Below are 19,814 nucleotides of genomic sequence, written 5' to 3'. Positions count from 1 at the left end.
GGGAAATCCTGGTTTCACCTGTTTTTAAACCTTCTAAATAAATCACATTCCTGCACCCCAAGTTCAATTATCAGCAATAAACCAGCCATCTGTGGTTGGAAATCCATGTGAACACAGATTTAAGGAGCAGGGGGGATTTAACCAATCACAGGTGTCTGTTTGGGAGATTTTTGGTTTGTTACATAATCTTCTCAGCTGTTTTGTCTCTCGGTTTACAAGCTCATTTGGATGGGAAAACATCTCTCTTCTTCTGATTTGATGTTCTTTTTGGGAGCTAACGCTGACACTCCGCATTTTCTACCAGAAAACTTCTGGACACTGGTGTAGTTTATAGTTGGTTTCTGAGAATGACATGTTGAACAAGTTTCTGCAAGGGTCCTGAGTTTATCCTTTTAATGTGCTTAAACATAGCCATGTCCAGAGGGGTTAATACTTCACTGCTGGGTTGCGAATAATCCTAAACCCAAATTATATCTGATCTACAATGGGTCTGTGGTCAGAAACTGACCAGTGAAGAATGGAGTAGAGGGTGATATATTGTGCATGATAAAAGATAACAGATGGGTTATAATCCATCGGTATACACTGATATAGTGGAGCTATGCAGTAAGGATTTCTAATGAAGTGGATGGTGAGTGTAGTGCTTCAGTACTCCTTTATAAATTCAAGAGGGGTTACAGTTTTTCAGATTATGACTCATAATGACTTCCTGCTCCACTGCAGCACTTTTGGTTCATTTAAGTTGAACATCTTAATTGTTGAACATTTTAATCTGTTTTATTGTTACACCTTTAATGAAATGCAAAATAAAAAATGTAATCAATGAAAAAAAAAGAATAAAAATACACTAGAAGTGTATTAACTTTGTATTAGAATCATGTGGTACATATACCTTCAAGAAAATTGTTTTTATGTTATTAAGGATAATTAAAGACAATATTAAAGGCAAAATTTTGAAAAAAAAAATCTTTTTATATTTACTTTATGTTCATCAAATGTTTAAATGTGTCTCCATATTATTATTATTATTACTATTATTATTATTATTAGTAGTAGTAGTATGCTATGGTATAGTAAAAAATGTATATCATGGTATAATTCACATTTCTGAGAGATTTGGTGTATATCATCGTGTATGTACATATTTCTAAAAACATGGTGCTAAATGTTGTTTCACATCTGAATGTAAAACTTCGCTTCTTATTCGTCAGCTTTTTGTTCTGACTTTCTGATCCACCTTAAATGAAGCAGCACTTACAGTCTTGCACCTATAGAGGTGTTTCAATGTAACAAATTCAAATAAGAAGCCAATTTCAGCTTTGTTGACTTTTCAAGTAATTTCTCAAACTGTGCATCCCACTCATTCCTCCGACCATCACACACTGCTGGAATACAAGAAATATTTGTCATTCACGCTTCAGTACAAGCTGGTCCACAGCTCGTTGTGGCACGGACAAGGGCCTGACCCCGGCCTCGTCTGGTGCAGCTGACCAAGTCAAGCGGCTTATCAAACGGTACAAGAGGAAACAGAAGAAGACAATCACTCTAGTGTCTATGTTAGAGTAAGGCTAACCCCAAAAGACTGCCCATCTTTTATGTCTGCTGCCTTGAAAACAAAATGGACTACCGCAGCAGGAGGTGATCGAGGGTCTGCTGTGTGCTCATTTCTGTTTGAAATGTGACTGAAACGGCCATGTCTGTGTCTAAATGTAATAAAGCAGGAAGCAGGAAAGCATGCAGTCATTTGTTTGCATAAAACGCGGTCTGCTGTAGTTACTACGTTCAACCATTTTTGAAGGATCCTTCACTACCTTACGTATCCCATAATCCTTTGTGTCTGTGAAAACACCAGCACTGACAGATTGGATAGCACTGCCTTCAAAAGACAGCACAGGCAGCAAGGCATTGAGATGACTGCCTTCAGTTTCGCATGACTCTGCCATTCAGCTAAACGGAACAACATTAGCACGGTTTGCCTGTACCAGCCATCATCTGTGCTTATTTGTGGCACTTGTATCCCCTCCACTACTAAATATTATGTTATTATAGCAATACTATTATTAGCAATGATACAACAATATTTTAAATAATATTTGATTTTTTCACATTATCTTTTTAAATTTGGTATTAGTATTAATATTGATAATATAGTTTATTATTATATTTGAATTATAAAGTAAAGTAAAAAAGAAAAAAAATAGACAATACATAGAAATATTCAACAGGCAGGATGTCAATGATTACAGAGTCTTAACATAGCTAATGGCATCAGTCCAAAAACAGACAGTTATTTACATATACATTTACATATATTTTTTCATTTAGTTTATTTTTCAGAGCTTAAATCCTCCACTCAGCTCATTCCTACCTTCATTACAGTCAGAATCGTGATGACGTGGGCGTTCCCATGGAGCCACCGCGGGCAGTCACCGGATGACGTCGCCGCACAACAACAACAACACCAGCAGCAGCAACGACAGCTCCAGCAGCAGGAGCCACCGGCCGGCGCTGTGGAGAGGGCGAGGCGGAGCGCGGTGCTTTGGCCATGGCAGCAGCGGCGGAGCCTGTACAGGAGAGCCGGAGCTCAGACACAGAGCGAGGGGCTGCAGAGAGCGGGCAGCGGGCTGGAGGAGGAGGCGGTGTCCGAGCGCTGGTGGACTGGAGGAAACCGTTCAGGACCACCGCGCTGTTCACAGCCACCAACGCCGTGTTCTGGTGAGAGACATGACGCAGCGTTTTCCTTTCACTTCTCCTCCTGATGTAGGAGAGACGACTTTAATTTGCCCGAGTGCACAACATGCAGCTCACACCTCGTTTTATCACTGAGCTCCAGTCAGCTGAGTTGTGCGCTAATTTAGCACAACTGTAGTTTATCTGTTAACCAGGGGAGGTGTCTCACAAAGCTGTAGGTAGTTAATTTCTCAGTATAGCTGGGCAAGTTAAGCCAAAAGTCAACACTATACAGCAGAAGCATCCCTTACTTCTTCTGCTATTTGATAGGCTCAAGTTATCTGGCTAAGCGGGAAATCCTGCTTTGTGAAATTCCTCACAGGTCAAGCAGGCTGGGGCGTTGATGTATAAGAAGCAGGCCTTTCTCTAGGTCATGTTTGCCTGCCATCACACCTGCTGTAGCACAGAGCTTGAACATGACCTGAAAAGATTAGATAAGGCATTTACAGCTCACTTTTTTAATATTGCTAAATCTAGTTCACTGGCTGTGTTGGTGCACATATAATAGGCATGCAAGGGAAGTATGACTGTGCAAACTCTGGATTTAGGTTAAGAAACAGAGCGTCCCCCCTTTGGAATTATATAAATACCCTTCACAGGTTATTCCTCCTTGTAAGTAAGCTGTGGCCTGGATTTAAAATGCTGGAGATTATGCACTCCCGCCTTCTGCTGAGAGCCAACTGTGCTGGACAGTAGCAGCCAAGTGCACACGAAGGCTTTCCTGCTTTTCCTACACTCTTTAAAAAGATGGTTCTGCAAGGGTTCTTTAGTAAAGGCAATAGTTCTATTTAGAACCATGAGTTCTGTATAGAACCATTTCGTGCTTAAATTATTCTTTGCATGGTGGAATGGTTCTTCAGATTGATGGAAAATGTGTTGTGTATGGCTCTATATAGCACCAAAAAGGGTTCTTCTATTGTTACGATGTAAAGCTTGTAACTATAGAAGAACGCTTTTTGGTGCTATACAGAACCATATACAACACATTCACTCATGGTTCTAAGTAGAGCCATTGCCTTTATTAAACAAAAAGAATCATCTTTTTTAAGTGCGTCCCGGCAGACTTCAAGAGGTTTTGACGTAGATGGAATTTTTACTGACTGTTCAATGACATCCAGAAGTCTGAGACCACATTGAAATTTAGTTTTTTTGACATTAAAACCTCGAAAGTAAACAACCAGAAGTTTGAGAAAGTTTAAGGTTCTGCACTATTTTTAGGTCAGTATTCAAATGTAAGATACTTTGTTACATTGACCATGTGATGGCCTTTATACAAAAAGGTCAGAGTCTTATCTCTGCCATGGCAGCACGTGTTCAGGTGTCTCTTAGGTGGATTTGATCTACTCATCAGAGGCTTTTGTACAAACTTGTGGAGTCTATGCCAACTTCAATGCATGCTGTCTTTGAAACAAAGGAGGGAACAAATCCAAATTTCAGAAGAAATTCTGAAATTCATGGAAATATTTAAAAGGTTGTACTTCTTACTGAAATGTTTATGCTTATAATATTATTTGCAACGGAATACGTTCAGATAGAAGCGTTTTCAGGAGTGGATGCAGATTTTAGGACCCTAATGTATGTGTGTGGTTTGGAAAGTGCTGTGCTTTCCTTCTCATGTTGGTTTGCAGTTGAGGCTGCTTTCTCCCTGTTGAATTCAATGGAAAACAGCTTTGTTGTTATTTTCCCCATCCAGGTTTGTGTCCCTGAGCCCCTGTAGAGTGGTTTGTCTTCTCGGCTTGTGTCTGGCTCTCTTGATGCTGGTACAGCTGCTGAGGGATGTCGTGCTTCCCAGGTCAAGAGGTGTGGATCACTGTCTAATGCACTTAACCACCATATCATTACTGAAAAATATCAATCTAATATTAGAATGAGCTTTGCAACTCACATGAATCATGTGTATCACCATAGCCATACATTATCATTCAATAGTTTGGAATCACTTGTCTTGTTAATACTGTATAGACTGAAATACTAAAAGCTACATATTATAAAGTATTTTAAGATATTGTTTCATTCAATATTGAACTTTTTTTGGACCATAAAGATGTTATTAAATGACAAGATACTGATAAGATACTGATTTCTTCATTTTTAGAGCTTTGTACAAAAACCTGTGAAATTGCAGAGTAGTAGCATCATAATAGAATTGTTTTATCCATGTATCTGCTACAAAATTGGTTTTATATGATCAAAAACAGTGATTTTTAAACTTCTGAACAATAGTGTACGAGTAGACATAGTCAGTAGAGTTACCTGACGAATAATCTACAAGCAAGATATATATCAGAATAATATCTAATTAGTGAAGGATTGTGTGATTTCAATATGTAATAATAATATAATAATACTTTTAATTTATATAGCACCTTTATTCATAACAAGTTTACAAACAAGCTTTAAAAATAAACAAAATACAGAGGAACGAAAAACTGAATTAAAAACAAAAAAAAATAGTAAAATACAACATACAGAGGGAAAAAAACAATAAAATATAGTAAAACACAGAAAACAATACAATAAAAATACACAAAATAAAATGGAAAGGGAAAAAAAGCAATGAATTGCAGATAAAGCAAAATAAAATTGAACTGAAAATTAATAAACAAAAAAGTATAATTCAAGGAAGTTGCACTTTCTTGAGGGCATGATTTATTATGATTTACTGCAGGATTAAAATGGAGGAAATAAAAAAAAAGAAAAATAAAAGGCAATACACACAAACAAAAATACAAAATACAGAGAAGAAAAAAAAAGAAATGTACCTAAAAACAAAAGGCGAAAAGGCTTATAAAGGCAAGACAATTGAACACAACAATAAAAGAAGAGGTTTAATTCCAGGACAGTCCACGTTCTTTTCCTTAAATTAAGCAACTCACTGGAGTAGACTCAAACATAAACATGGTTTATTATAGCTTCATAAGATTTTATGCAGAATAGTGGTAACACATTCATTAGGTCCTTGATGGAATGCAATACATTGAATTTGTTCACATTGTATTAAGATGGAATTGAAAGACTTGAGAGGCTCAGAACTGATGTTTTGTTGGTTGTTTTTCCCCAATAGGTGCCAGTTTATGGCGTAGTATGACCAGCAGGTATGTTTAAGCTCCTTATCTTATCTAGTTCTGTAGAATGTGTTTTGGTTTACATTGTATCACTTTTCTAGTTTGACCTGTTTTTCTCCCCGGAGCCACACTGAACACGTGCAATGTAACATCTCACCACCAGCGGGTGCTTCAGCACCTTCGCTGCATTATTGATAACGTGCTGCAATCCATAAAGTCCATCATGTGCACTGATGGCATTACGCTGCCAGATGTAATGTTCCTGTAGAAGCAGGACAGGATGTTCTGCCAGCAAGGCCACTTTTACATGATAACAGTATAGCCGAACTCAGAAAATAGCAGTCATATTAGTTGGTCATGCGTAAGCACAAGCATACAAACATCTAGTATGGCCATATTTGCTTATAAAGAGCTTGTACTCATACATGCAAGAAGATGCTTAAGTTTGTTAAGATATTTGATTACAGTAAGGGCTGATGACTTTATCCAGTGTTACTAATGGTTGGCCTTCAGTTCTCCATTATTTTTGATCTTGTTGCCTGGCCCTGTGCTGTGACCGCTGTTGCGCTGCAATTGTTTATGTACTTATGGTGAAAACAAGCCCAATGGCACCATTGTGCTCTAGTGGGGGGGTGGAGGTTTGGGGGTGTGCCAACGCTGTAATCCTCAACACAGTGTTTATGTGGGGCAGGACTTGTTAAAGCCCGCCCAGTTCCCCCAGCAGCTGCTGCATTACTTCAGCCTACCCATGTTCACAGGCCGCTGTTGATCTAGGTCATGCTCCAGCAGTTGTCTTCACCCTTTCCCAAACCATGACCCTGAGACCCCTATATCCTCATTCTCACATACAGCATACTCTTTCCCATGTTCAGTGAATGTGGTTTTGACAGTGGAGTATACTGCTTTGCAGCCACTGTATCAATCAGTGGTCAACTCTGGTGACGAGGCTTTGTAAGAGCTCACATACATCAGATATTAGGTTTATAGTAAAGCTATTGTTATTAAGGCTTAGTTTACAGAAACTTATATAAATTATAAGTAGATTATATGTAGCATGTACAGTAATAAGTGTGAGTTTATTTCAGGGATATTTTAATAAAAATTTGACATAATTTTTCCACCTTATTCCAAATGTACTTCATCAGCCAAGACATGTTTGGTGTCTGAAGTTTGCTTCTTAAGTTTTGCACTTGAGCTACAAGGCTAATATAGCTAACAAGTAAAAGAAGTTTAGCCACTAGACATGATTTAGCAAACTGTAAGCTTATATCGTCACACAACTGCCTCAAACCATGTTGAGTTGTTAAGTAATCTCGAAAACACTTAATTATCATCGCTGGCATAACACGACCTCATACCTAAGATATGGCAGCTGTCAGTGGAGGAACCCTCAGGACCTTCTACGCCTTCACAGATGGCCTAATGATTTCTGTGAAATAAAATAAGTCTGTTTTTTAGTACATTTTTATTTAATATAATCATCATGCTTGTTGTATTGAAACTCTTCAAATGTTGTAGTAATTCTCTTATTTCATTGTCAAGTTTAGGTTGGAGAAAAAGAGTTAAATTCTTGAAGTACTCAAGGGAAAATTATCCAAGCAGGATTTCTCTCTTCGTGGTATCTAGGTAGATACAGCCAAGCAAGCTCTCCCATTGGTTAGGACTTAAGTAGCTGAACTGAAGACATAATGTTTCAGATCAACCACTTCATAAGGAACTGACAGTGGAAACAAATCATGTTTTGATTTCCAATAAGGGGGACCAATTTTGTGAGAAGAAATGTGACCCTCACGTACATCACTAGATGCATCACTGACTGCAAATATAAGGGTAACCTGACCACTGCGTTTCAGTCAGTTCCATTAGAAATGGAAAACAGCGGCAGCTGAATGCCAGGGCTCTTTACTGAAAGGGTCACTGTCAAATTGCTACAAGGCAAAATATTTATCTTAATATGTCTGTATGATTAAAATTAAACATTCAATGTCTTAACAACTTTAATTTAGAACGGCAAAAGAATGTTCATATGAATTGTCGTTAGCTTAGCGCTAACATACTACTAGAATCCCATAGGGGCATTATAATAGCAATATTAGAAATTAGCGTAATCATAAAGTGTTTTGACATTTATGGCGCAAGGTGAAGGCCTAGTTCTGTTAGTCAGGGTTTGCCACTGATAACTTAAAAGAAGAAAGACAAAACATCCTTAAAGGGGAATTCCACAAAATTCCAAAAAGTCTACATTATCCAGTTGTTAAGATTTAAAAAAAGTTATTCAGAGTGGCTCTAAAATGCTCCAGTCTACTGAGTCAGAATTATTCACAGTGGTTTAGTTTAACAACTTTAAAAACTCAGAAGGAGTAGTACAGGTTCACTGCTCAATCTGAATAGGAAATAAAACGGCTGTATTTGCGTGGAAGACAGTACAACCCCTGGTTCCTATCAACAGCAATGTAGAGAAATCTGAGGTTTCTCTATAGTGCAATATTTCAAAGCACACCACTATAAATGTTTACATTACAACGTTTGAATTATACATAAAGTATTTTAAAAATCAGTGGAATTTCCCTTTAACTGTAATGTAGATAAATGTAAAAAGATTTGATTAAATCTGGGCCATTACTATTGGTCCATTCATTCATCAACAGTTGGTGTTAAAAATTAAAATGGAGTTACCAGATTTTCATACTACAACAATGATAAGAGTTTTAGATGCTAAATTATGTACTCTTATCTGTATTTTAATATATAACCATGGAAAACTAAGTACATTTTAATCTATGTACTACATAAACTATTTAGTAATTTTAACAGGGTGCTGTATTGAAATATAATTGTCAGATTCTGGTACACTGTAAAAAATGATTGGCTGTTTTAACATTAAAAAGAGTAACTTTGCTGCCTTAAAATTTTGAGTCCTCTGAACTTGTAATAGTAAATTAACAAAACAATAATCTGTGTTTTACACTCTGTTAACTTATATTTGAAGTTCAGTGAACTCAAAATTTTAAGACAACCAGGTTACTTACTTTTTTAAATTTAAAACATTGAGTCAGTTTTAACAGTGTGGTATTTCATTGAAATGTCCATTCAGGGCATATAGTTTTATGCAAAAGTTTGGGCACCCTTGGTCAAATAAAGTTTTGTTTATTTTGCAAGTGAAAATAAGTTATATATATATATATGCAAATAAATAGAAATTGTGCTCTAGAATTTTCAGGAACTGTCATATTTATGTTTGTTCTCTGTAGAAGATATGTACTTGCGTTCACTTAGAAAATCAACAAAACGGGGGCCAGGGGCACATAAGATTACGAGTGTGTAGCTGGCCAGGTGTTGTTTGTTTCAGAGTTTTATCTGCAGTGTTATGAAACCTGAGTTTGTGTTCCAGTCTTCACCATGACACTGCCGTTTCTGTCCTGCAGCAGCTACCCACACTTCCTTACTACCCTTACTGGAGAGGATTTACTACCAGCCCTCTAATCACACCAATCAGAAACATGCATACTGATGGTCAGAGGGTGTGCTCATGTAACGTAACCTGCTATTAGTGTGGGGGGTGGGCGATTGAGGACATCTGCTTGGTCATGATCACTCCAGTCATAACTCTACCGTCACAGTCATATGACCAGCATATGTCACTTTGATTAAAATAACAAGGAGGGCGTGTTTTAATACACTCAGTATGTCATGGCAAAATCCTGTGTTGTGGCAAATATTGATAAATTAGGTAATCATAGGCAATACAGCAGATATGCATTAGCTTCAGCCTTATATTAGACAGTGTTACTCAATTTACTTCATGTTTACTCTGAAGGAACAGTTGACTGTGTAATCTTATGAGCCTCAGGCGTCACCTTAACAGACTAGAAAAAGCCAGACTGAGGTCATGTAACTTCTAGGAATAGTTTTCTGCACAGTCCTGACACGTGAGCAAAACATTGGAACAAAATATATATACATATATATATATATATATATATATATATGTGTGTGTGTGTGTGTGTGTGTGTGTATAACAATTAATCGTCATTGTTATACACACATACAAAATATATATATATATATATATGTTTTGCTTAACCCTTTATCTTGCGGCTAACAAGGGATACGCTGTACTCTAAGTAACAAGTGTCAGTAACACAGTCGAGCAAAGCTTACAGAAACTGAAAATGTGAGCCAAAAAACACTTGTTTTGCAAGCCCACATGCTAAAATTTACATTTCCCCAAATGCCTTACAACACACAGTTAAAAATCAGAACTAGTTAATTAGAGATAGAAAACTGATTAATTTTATTTGTATTTATTTGGCTCAAGCCAACTAATGAAAATACATCTGGCTCATATTATACTTGTTGCAAGACAGTGAACGAGTGTGAAATGTTTAGATTTGATCAATATGTCAACTTGAACAGCAGAACATTTAGGTGATGCTGGGCCTCTCTGCTTAGTATTTGGATTTTATTCATTTCACTGCATTTGTAACACTATAAAAATAAATGTTGTATTTGTCTGAAGTGTTAATCCAGAAGAAGTATAAGAAGGCCCTATTTCTGCATTTTATAAGTGGTTGTATATCGGCATTGGCAGATGTACGTCAGATCAGTGGATCCATACTATATTATGATTAAAGCTACCTTTATTAGAGAAATAATAGTGTGTTTTTTGACAAACTGTGTTATATGGCATCCTTTAAACCTTTTTATATCCAAAATATACAGCATTTTGGAACATAACTTTACAAATGTTCACATAATGTAAAGGGTAGGGTTTTCAAATGAAAAGAAAAAAACAATAAAGATACAAGGTTCTGGTCTGACAGTGATGCTATATTGAAAACACAACACAATAACAGTGACAGCTTAGCAGATAAGATGTTCCTACGCTGAAGGTTCCACAGATAGCATATAACACAAAGCCTCACAAAGGCTGCCTCCTGTTTAAAGGGAGTTGTTTAAGAAGCTATACTCAGCTGATGTGTCACACTCCAGCACAGTTTGTGTGTCCCACGCCAACCCCAGCACATCTGATGTCTGCCTGTGGAATGCTGTGTGGCTCTGGTATTTTTAGACCGGACTGGTTGAAATAGTGAAGCTGGGGCCTTGGTCAACATAAACACTGGAGACTGTGGCTCGGTGTGGCATGCTGAGTGGACTGTGAGGGTCACTGAACAACGGATACTGCGGCCAAAACCTAAGCAGATCTTAGCCTTGCCTTGCTGAGAACGTTCTACATGGTAAAAGCCTTTGAGATGGCCTCGGAAGACCAAGGGTCAGGGTTAAGGTAAAACACTCCTTATCAGGGTATGGAAAATGTGTGTTGTCTATGGAAAGTGGACGGTGCTAATAAAGGGTGGAAAGATGGGAAATATGGGCATTATGTTAGGTTTTTTGGAAATTACACAACAATAGTGGAAGATGGTGGATATTGTCTTGATTACTTGTTTTGTTCCAGAATTTAGGTGAATATTTTAGTAAATGTTTAGATCCTTAGCAAAGGTATTGTGTTTCAGATAGTCTGATGGTATTAGTCTTGACTTATTTTTGTTTCCTGTGGACTGTGCTATCTCCATGACAAGCCTGTCATGGAATGCCCCACTTACTTGGCATCAGAGTTCAGGGGTATTGTCACAAGGCCTTTATGAAGGTTCCTACGTGCATGGAAACTACACAGCAATGAAACCCATGAGAGTCTGTACTTGCTTTATCTGGCGTCTTGAAAGCATCACCTATAGCGTTTGAGGAACGTGTGAAAGAGATTCACTGGTGTTTCTCAATTTCTTCCCAGGTTGGGAAGATAGGCAGAAGTGCTAACTTTTTCACCACCATTCCTTAAATTGTTCAGCTGTTGCTTTCAGGCTATTTCTGGATCCTGTCACTAGGCTTGTTAGGTTCTCAGACGTGTTGCTTTAAAGATTAGTATGGGAGTCGAAACAAGCAGCTGTCTGGATTTTGGTCTCTAGGGTCAACAGTTGTTGGCATTAAACAAGACACAGCAGGCCTTCTCACACATTTTAACAAGCCTCCCCATCACATATTATCACTAACTGAACAATGAAAGCTATAATAATAGAGGCAGTTGCAAGACGGGACCTTGAAGTCATTTATTTGACAGATATTAATGTGATGTTATGCAGTGTATCACACTGACATAGTTGGCCTGTTTTGCTATAAGCCACCAGTGTGGACCATATGTGGGTTTTATATTTTTTAAGTATGGAATACCATGTGGTAGCAGGGAATGACCAGCCTTTTCCAGCTGCCATTTCCTTGTCACAGAAGATGACCCCTGCTAACGCTTTTATGAGCCACACGGGATCATGTGGGGATCACAACTCATTGAAGCCCAGCCACCCGCTTGGCTCTGTGTTGGGCAAGCCGCGTTCTCTGGTGCTAACGCTAATCTAGCACCGTATCAGCCTCCCTCCGAATGGTGAAATGCTATGTGAGCCAGGTTGCCTCATCGTCACATGCGCTGTTTCACTCCATGTGATCAGTTTCTCAGGAAACTCTCTTCATTTGGTGGCTCTTGCTTAGAATGTAATAAGTAACAGGCATGTGACCTTTCGTGGAAGTGTCTCCAAGACACTCACCTCAGTGGTTTACTACAAGTTGTAGGCTTGTTTGCACTAGTACTGCTAGCACTCTGAGTGCTACCATGTTAACCTAGTGAGCAGAAGATGAGACAGCTGTAAAAGGACAGCGTAACACCCAGATAAAGGGCATTGCTTGACTGAACGTCTGTTAATAGATACTCATCCTTTGCCAAAGAATCCTAAGATGCCCTCTTCTGAAAGCCGGGCTAATTCATTGAAAGCTAAGCCAGGGTCATCGTATGAAGGTATGACGTGAGGGACGTGTCCTATCCTTCTGAGTGATTAGAGCACCATTCAGACTATCTTGGGTTCAGTGATTAGAATAAAGCTTTTGATGCCACACTGAAGCTCTCAGTTGTATAGTACGGTATAGTGAGGCAGTTTAGAGACAGTCTCTTCATATTTGACCTACTCATATCTTTAGTTTTGGAGCAGAAAGGCTGACAAGCTTTAGAGTTGTAACAGTGGAAGCATGTTTCTTGAACTCAGCTGTCATCACTGAGGGTGTTTAACACTGCCATTACAATCCCATCATAAAAGACTCCACAGTACACCTCACATATGACTGTCAACATACTTTTGGAGACTGGAGGAGAGTTGTACCCTAGAATAGTAGAAGATCTGAAACAACTGATTCTGAGCTAGAATTAGGCTTTGTCATGTTACCAAGTGTAGTTTTGCAGTTTTTGATACCAAAATGATACCAAAAAATACAGTTAAAGTATCTCAAGAGGTTCTAGAGACGCTACAGAGGAAAAACACTTTTCATCTATTTGTGGAGGTAAATTTGGTGGTTTGACTGCTTTGCATTGGAGGAAATAAAACAGGTTTTCTTGTGTTTGTCTGCTGGCTGTCCCCATTAGTAAGGGAGGCAAAATATGTCTAAACCTCACTCTGTGACCATATCCTTTCCACAGTAAACTTCAGGTAGTGCTTCGTTTCTTTTTGATGTAACCATGCTAGACGATGTTTCACAAACTTCACAAGTAGCACCTTTGAATTCCTTGCAAGTGTCTCATCTGAGTGAAATAGGAGTGTGCAGTTTGATTTGCCTATAAAGAGAATAGTAGTGTAAACGTAGGGCCCGTATCATAGAAAATCATGATATTGTATGTAAATATTGTTAAAGTTTCAAAATGTGAAACCAACACAATGGACCTGTTGAAGTGAGAAGGCGTATTTCAGCCTGGACTGGTTATTGATTGAGAAACAGTACAGGGTAGCCAATCAGAACAGAGGTCATTTCATATGTCAGTCTTAAAGGCACAGTAATAAAACAGTTTAATTCTAAGAGATAAAAGAGTTATAAACTCTGTTTTTAGTACACAAAACCACACAAATGTCATAAGTGGACCTTACAAGAAAAAAATACAAGAAAATGTGGGACATTGGCCTTTTAAATAAACAATGGAAATATTACAGTATTTAATTCTTTACCACGTTGTAGTTTTGAAAAAAACATTACACATTTGATGCTTTATGCAACCCTTGCTAGAACGGTACGGTTCTACCTCTTTACATTTTCTTCCTGTTAAGCTAATGTTGTGCTAAGTTAGAAGAATCCTCATCTACATGGCTGTAACTGGATTGCTGCTGAGACTGTAAACTATTTCACACTTCCAGGTTCCAGGACAGCTGGAAAAGCATCAGCCTTCCATTGCGCACATTTTAATATATCAGTCTACAGTATACATGGAGTGTTTCCTTTGTGTATGCTACTGCAACTGCTACAAAGTCAGTGTTAACTACTGGGTGCATTGCACATATGGTACATGACACATGACTTTATTGAACACATGTGCCTATACACAGCACTGCCCTGAAACAAGGTCAATGGGAGAGGCTCATTAGCGTGCCCTCTTTCAACCTCAGGCTTTATGACCTTATTGACCACAGTGACCTTCACTTTTTGCTTTTTATGTGGCAGCCATTCACTAACCTTCTCTTTACAACTGGTGTAGGAGAAGATAGACAGTAATCCACTCTGATTATGGATGGTGCTTCTAACACTGTTTACGGTTCCCACAAACATTTCAAAGGGAGCTTTAGGAAGTTCCTCCTCTCATAGTTGAGAAAAGGTTATGTTTGAGAGACATGTTATATGTGGAGCACTAAATGTTTAAACCATAAATGTGCATCCTGGCCTAGTTTCACACGTGCGTAACTTTCCTCAAAGTGGCATGTTAATGAGTAGTATTAGCTGGATGCTGTTCCAAAAATGCACTTAACTAAGCTGCTCTGGAAGCTACAGCTAAGCTAGCATATAGAGAAAAGTAGCTGAACTAAAACAAGCAAAGAAACTAAAGGTAAAGTAGCCCAAACTACAACGAAATATAACTAAAACATCAGCTTAGTTAGTTGAAATTGAGTGATTCTCGTACAGAGTTTTAATTAGAGAAATTGTGAATTAGCATCACATTAATAGTGACTACTAGCCACCCATTTTAATACTGATTTTAACAAGCCTTCGTCCACTTGGACTTGTCATTTTCTCTCAGGGACATCCTAAGCACGATCTTAAGGGGCTTTATTAGCTCAAGTGAAGGTTGGGGTGGATAGATTAAACACAGTTGTGGACTTTAGCAGCAGATCTTGCCCAGAAATTGTGACGTGACATATTTCCCTGTTCATAAACCACAGCAGTAAACACTTTAAAATGCTTAACATTTCAAAACCATAGCATTTGATTTGCAGCGCTTTATGTAACTACTCCATCTCTTACACATAACTGCTGATACTTCATTACTTTACTCTGCAGTCTGTCTAGCTAGCATGCTAAAGGCTACATAACTAACAAAAACAAAAACAAGGGCACTACAGCACAGATCTACACCATATTTACAGCCAGACAAAGCAAAAGTATTCATAAATTATGTTCAGACTTCTCAAGAAAACATTTTGCATTGCAAAGTTTGTGTGGATAGCCTGAGGCTAATCTGCCGAAGGCCAGTGTATTCTGTTTGAATAATTGACTCCTTGCTGTCTACTCGTCCTCTTCTGCTGTGAGCGGCCATTTGTGTAGTGTAGGTGTGATGCATAGCCAAGTAGTGATTCGAAGTAGATGAGCTGATGTTAAAAAAGAAGATTGTAAATGGAGCCTAGAGGTTGTGAATTAGCATCAGCTAAATGGAAGCTACTAGAAGTCAAGAATTAGCATTACGCTAATGATGACTAATAGAAGTTGTGAATTAGCATCACGCTAATGTTCTGCACTAAGTATGCACTTGGCCAGTGCTGGGCCAGTGCTAGGCTTGTGCTAAGTGCCATGTCAGTGTTTTTGACTCAGGCTTAACATTGATGAGTGTTACTCTGATTTCAGTGATAAGAAGATTAACTCATGGGTTCTTTATCTGTCCGTAGCTGGGAGATGGTTGACTCAGGCCAGGAGGGCAGGTCTGGAGAAGAAGCTCAGTTCACAGACTCCTGGATGAGCTTCAAGCTGTTTCTCGCAGAGACCTCGTCTTTCAAACAACAGAATCCAGGCAAGGTACTGTACAGCCACTGGACTTAAGCTGAACTTACTGAGTCTCTGTTTTGTGCAGTTGTATTTGAAGTCTGTGTTTGTTTCTGGTTGCAGTTCTGTCTGCTGGTATGCAGCTTATGTTCTTTCCTGGCAGTGCTGGGGCGTTACATTCCAGGAATTGTTATTTCATACATTATAGGTAAGTATGCTAGGTCTGACTGATTTCTCTCCAAATTATGTGAAGTTTCAACCTGTTTATTCATCTATTAGAATGTTATGAGATGATTACCGTTGTTATTGGCTAAGAGAGACTTTTCTAACCTGGGTTTCCATCCTGCATCATTCTCAATATCACAGTGAACACCAAAAGGCCTGACATGTGATAGCACATTCCCAGTAGTGTAATCATGACGGCATTCTCACTCATTCTCTGCCTTCTCCAGTTCCTTGCAGTCAGCAGGTTGTGAAACATGCTGGCAGACCCATGACATGTGTGTGTTAATGCTCTGTCCATCTGTTCACTCCAGTGCTAGGCATTTTCCTGTGGCCTCTTGTGTCGTCACATGATTTTGGGATGTGGTTGGATCCAGTTCTGCAGAAACTGGATTTTGGAGTGGGAGAATTCCTTCAGAAGATCAAGGAGAACCATGGTACTGTAATTTATCCTCTTTAAACACCAATACACAATACACACTTTTATGTAGTCATATGTAAAAATTTGAACATCCCTGGTCAATCATTTACTTGATTTTTTTAAGTGAAACTAAGCACGTATCCTCAACAGTGTTAACTAATTTTCATTTAGAAAATCTGTACAACATGTAATTTGACCAGGAGTGTTCTAATTTTTGCATGCGACTGTACGTTGTCAGGATTTTGGTCATACAGTGGGATCCAAAAATCTGAGGCCCATACATCTTATACAATATATATGCCAGACTGTTAAAAAGTTCACTGTTTTCAATAATATTATAATAACCAATTTTATTTCAGATACTTTTATAAAATGTTTCTAATATGATGTTAATATTCTACAGCTTGCAAACAGTTTGTAGGAAGCTATAAAAATAAGACATTTTCTATTATGATCTGTGCTGTAGATGATTTCATAAAATTGTTTAACCCTAACTTTAACCTTAGTAAACAAAAAGAAATCTATTTGTCCATGTAAAGTGAAACATGTAGCCTTTTTTAAAAGCACTTTAGTACTGAAAAACTGTGTTTTTACACGTACATGTAAAAACAATACAATACGTTTATCTAAAATATATTTATCTAAATTCATTTCAGTTTCTGATAGCATGAAGGAGGAAGACATTGAAGACATTTTTTGTGTTTGTTTGTTTTTGTTTTATTTTATTTTAATTAGTAGCCTACCTGTCTTCTTACTTTCTGTTTCTGCTGCAAACTGATTGCCCTCAGGGCTTATAATAAATAAACTTGAACTTGAGTCCTGTCTCCTTTTCTTTTCTCCAGAGAAGAGATTGCTGAAGGCACAGACTGAGAAAGAGAGCATTGAAGCTGATCTTTCCTCACTGTTCCCTAAGGTGAGTGAACATTTCACTTTCTGCTCTCTTGCTGCAGTACAGCCAATGCAAATGTTCGCTTTCAGTGTGAGGTAAGAGGGTAAGTGAAACTGATTCTGTGTTTCAGTTGGACTCCACAGCATGTAGGGAGCTGTCTGTATCAGACACTGAAGTCTCTGAAGTAACGTGGACAGATAACGGCACCTTTAACTTGTCGGAAGGACACACACCTCAGACAGAGAACTCAGAGGGTGAGCTTGTGTCCTTCTGTCTGCTACAGTGTTGAGATATCCAGTGAAATCACTCCATGACAACAAGAAGGGTTGTTAGAATTGAGCTGTACCAGAGCTCCATCCTGCTTCTCTCTGGTTAAATTCACCTCAAAGTCATTGGATTTTTTTAATGGCCAGGTCCCAAAGTTTTATTACAAACTTCTATAACATAAGCCCAACGAGTTTGCACTGAAGTCCGTGTAGTTACTGAATAATAAGCCTCAGTATGTAATAAGCCTGGGATTTTGAGGGGTTAAGAAACTTACCAACTTACCATCTCATATTTTCTTAATACTTTCAGTACTACAGTAGATGATTTTGTAGTCTAACAAAATGTTAGACTGTTTTTTCATTAGTTTCTGAGACATAGATGCTTTAAAAATGGATGTGGCCTTAAAATAAGTTAATTTAGATTTCCAGGCTTTATTCTTTAGTTTAAGGTGAATAACCTCTAAAACAATACATTTTTCTGACAATCGTTTTTTTGTGCACTGGAGTCAAATTGGCCCTCTATGTCTGTTCACTGAAGTTCATCTGATCTTTCAAACTTTGGTATTTATTAACTATGTTACAGCTCACCTTGATACAATAGGTATTTGTCTTAAAGTCATAAAAATTCTAATTTATGATCCTTTAAAAACAAAAACCACATTACATACATAATGCATATAAATAAGTATATATTGTTCATGTATGACAAATAAGTGCAATGGACAAAGGTGCAAGCATTGATTAATCATTACTTTGCAACTTTTTGTGCTAGATTTAAAACATTTTTTGAGCATTATTCTTTGGTTTATGATAACTTACCAGTGCATGATTTATGTATCAGAGCAATTTCTCTGTATTTTCACACTGAAGTATAACAAATCTTTCAAACTTTGGTATACATTATCCATATTACCGTAGACTTTTGGAACCGATTTGTATTTGTATTTGTATTATGGTAGCAAAGGATTCAGATTCATGAACCATTAAAAATGAAAATTTAATTGCACATTGCTCATGACTACCACAAAACATTTTATAGCATTGGAAAGAACACTTTTCACTTAACATATATACCAAATAAGAAGTTCTTGGACCAAGCTGTATTTCTTGAAGTGCCAGATACTCCACGTTTTCCAAAAGACAGAAATTTAAATACAGACACATCACATCTGTACAGCCACAACACTGTATTAGAAATCTTAGAAATTAGACACTTTTATTACTTTGAGAATAACAGTTAATAACATTGACAAAAGGGCAATATGATTTGAGTAATTAATACTAACATTTGAAAGATCTGACGTCCCTCAGAGTCAGTCAGGAGGCCTTTATTATTATTTTTGCGTTATTTTGCATGTATTGACCCCTCCCTTCTCTCTGGTGCTACCAGACTTAGACCGACGCAGTGAAGAGGAAGTCTTCTCCGGTGGGCTCCCTGACTTTCCCTCCCTGGATAACGGTCTGGGGACTAACGGCGATGATGATGATGACCTGAGCATAGGTCTGCCCACACGAGGAGAGCGTGTGGAGGGGGAGGCAGCAGCACAGGCTCTGGGACTGATTCAGAGGATGGCTGGAGATGTGATTACAGCAGCAGTCACCACAGCCATGCAGGAGCGTCTACAGGCAGTTGGGGCACCAGTACTGGCCCAGGCTTTGGCCGAGGACACAGACAGCGAGGCAGAGGACTTTGAGCTGCTAGACCAGTCTGAGCTGGAGCAGCTGGAAGGGGAGCTGGGCCTGGAGAAGGCCAGTGGTGAGGCCCAGCCCAAAGGCACCAAACAACCAGGCTTTTTCTCCAAACTGCTGGGACACCACTGATGCGACTCTTCTCGAGGGCACCTGGTCCTCCCTGCAATTGAGCAGGAGTGCGGGACGGAAATGGTTGGAGGAACTGGGAAAGGTCCAGACTAAAGATGGTATTCCATTGTTTTTTTTTTGTAAATTCACTGAATCACATTGCAATAATCTGCAAATCTGTAGAGGAAGAAGGCATCTTGTGCAATTGTGAAAAAGTGTGGGAACGACAATGTATTTGGAGTTCAGTATGTTTCATATAAAAGTGACGGTTGGCCAGAAATCTAATTTACACAATGTTCTCCTCAGACAAATGTAGTCAATCAACCAAGACATATTTGCTTTGTGTTTTGAGACATGTTAGCGTCATGAGT

General features: G+C 38.4%; 1 protein-coding gene across 1 annotated transcript; it reads left to right on the top strand.

Moving 5' to 3' along the window:
• Positions 1–2,516: 2,516 nt before the first annotated feature.
• retreg1 (reticulophagy regulator 1) lies at positions 2,517–19,504 on the top strand. The gene is made up of 9 exons (XM_036596783.1): positions 2,517–2,715; positions 4,424–4,530; positions 5,795–5,825; positions 15,752–15,878; positions 15,969–16,053; positions 16,382–16,504; positions 17,331–17,401; positions 17,508–17,631; positions 19,034–19,504. Exons 1-9 carry the CDS (start codon positions 2,546–2,548, stop codon positions 19,462–19,464), a joined length of 1,269 nt encoding a protein of 422 aa, XP_036452676.1. The 5' UTR covers positions 2,517–2,545; the 3' UTR covers positions 19,465–19,504.
• The last annotated feature ends 310 nt before the right edge of the window (positions 19,505–19,814 follow it).

This window comes from Colossoma macropomum, unplaced genomic scaffold (genome assembly GCF_904425465.1).
Source record: "Colossoma macropomum unplaced genomic scaffold, Colossoma_macropomum, whole genome shotgun sequence".
Classification (NCBI taxonomy): Eukaryota; Metazoa; Chordata; class Actinopteri; order Characiformes; family Serrasalmidae; genus Colossoma; species Colossoma macropomum.
Note: the sequence above shows the minus strand (reverse complement) of the source record. Positions and strands in the feature narration are given on the sequence as shown.

What these genes read in the sequence shown, in the direction of transcription:
- retreg1 (XM_036596783.1), top strand. Translation starts at nt 2,546, where the DNA reads ATGGCAGCAGCGGCGGAGCCTGTACAGGAGAGCCGGAGCTCAGACACA. An exon ending in CGTGCTTCCCAGGTCAAGAG is followed by an intron (nt 4,531 to 5,794) that starts GTGTGGATCACT and finishes TTTCCCCAATAG; the next exon opens with GTGCCAGTTTATGGCGTAGT. An exon ending in TGTTATTTCATACATTATAG is followed by an intron (nt 16,054 to 16,381) that starts GTAAGTATGCTA and finishes TGTTCACTCCAG; the next exon opens with TGCTAGGCATTTTCCTGTGG.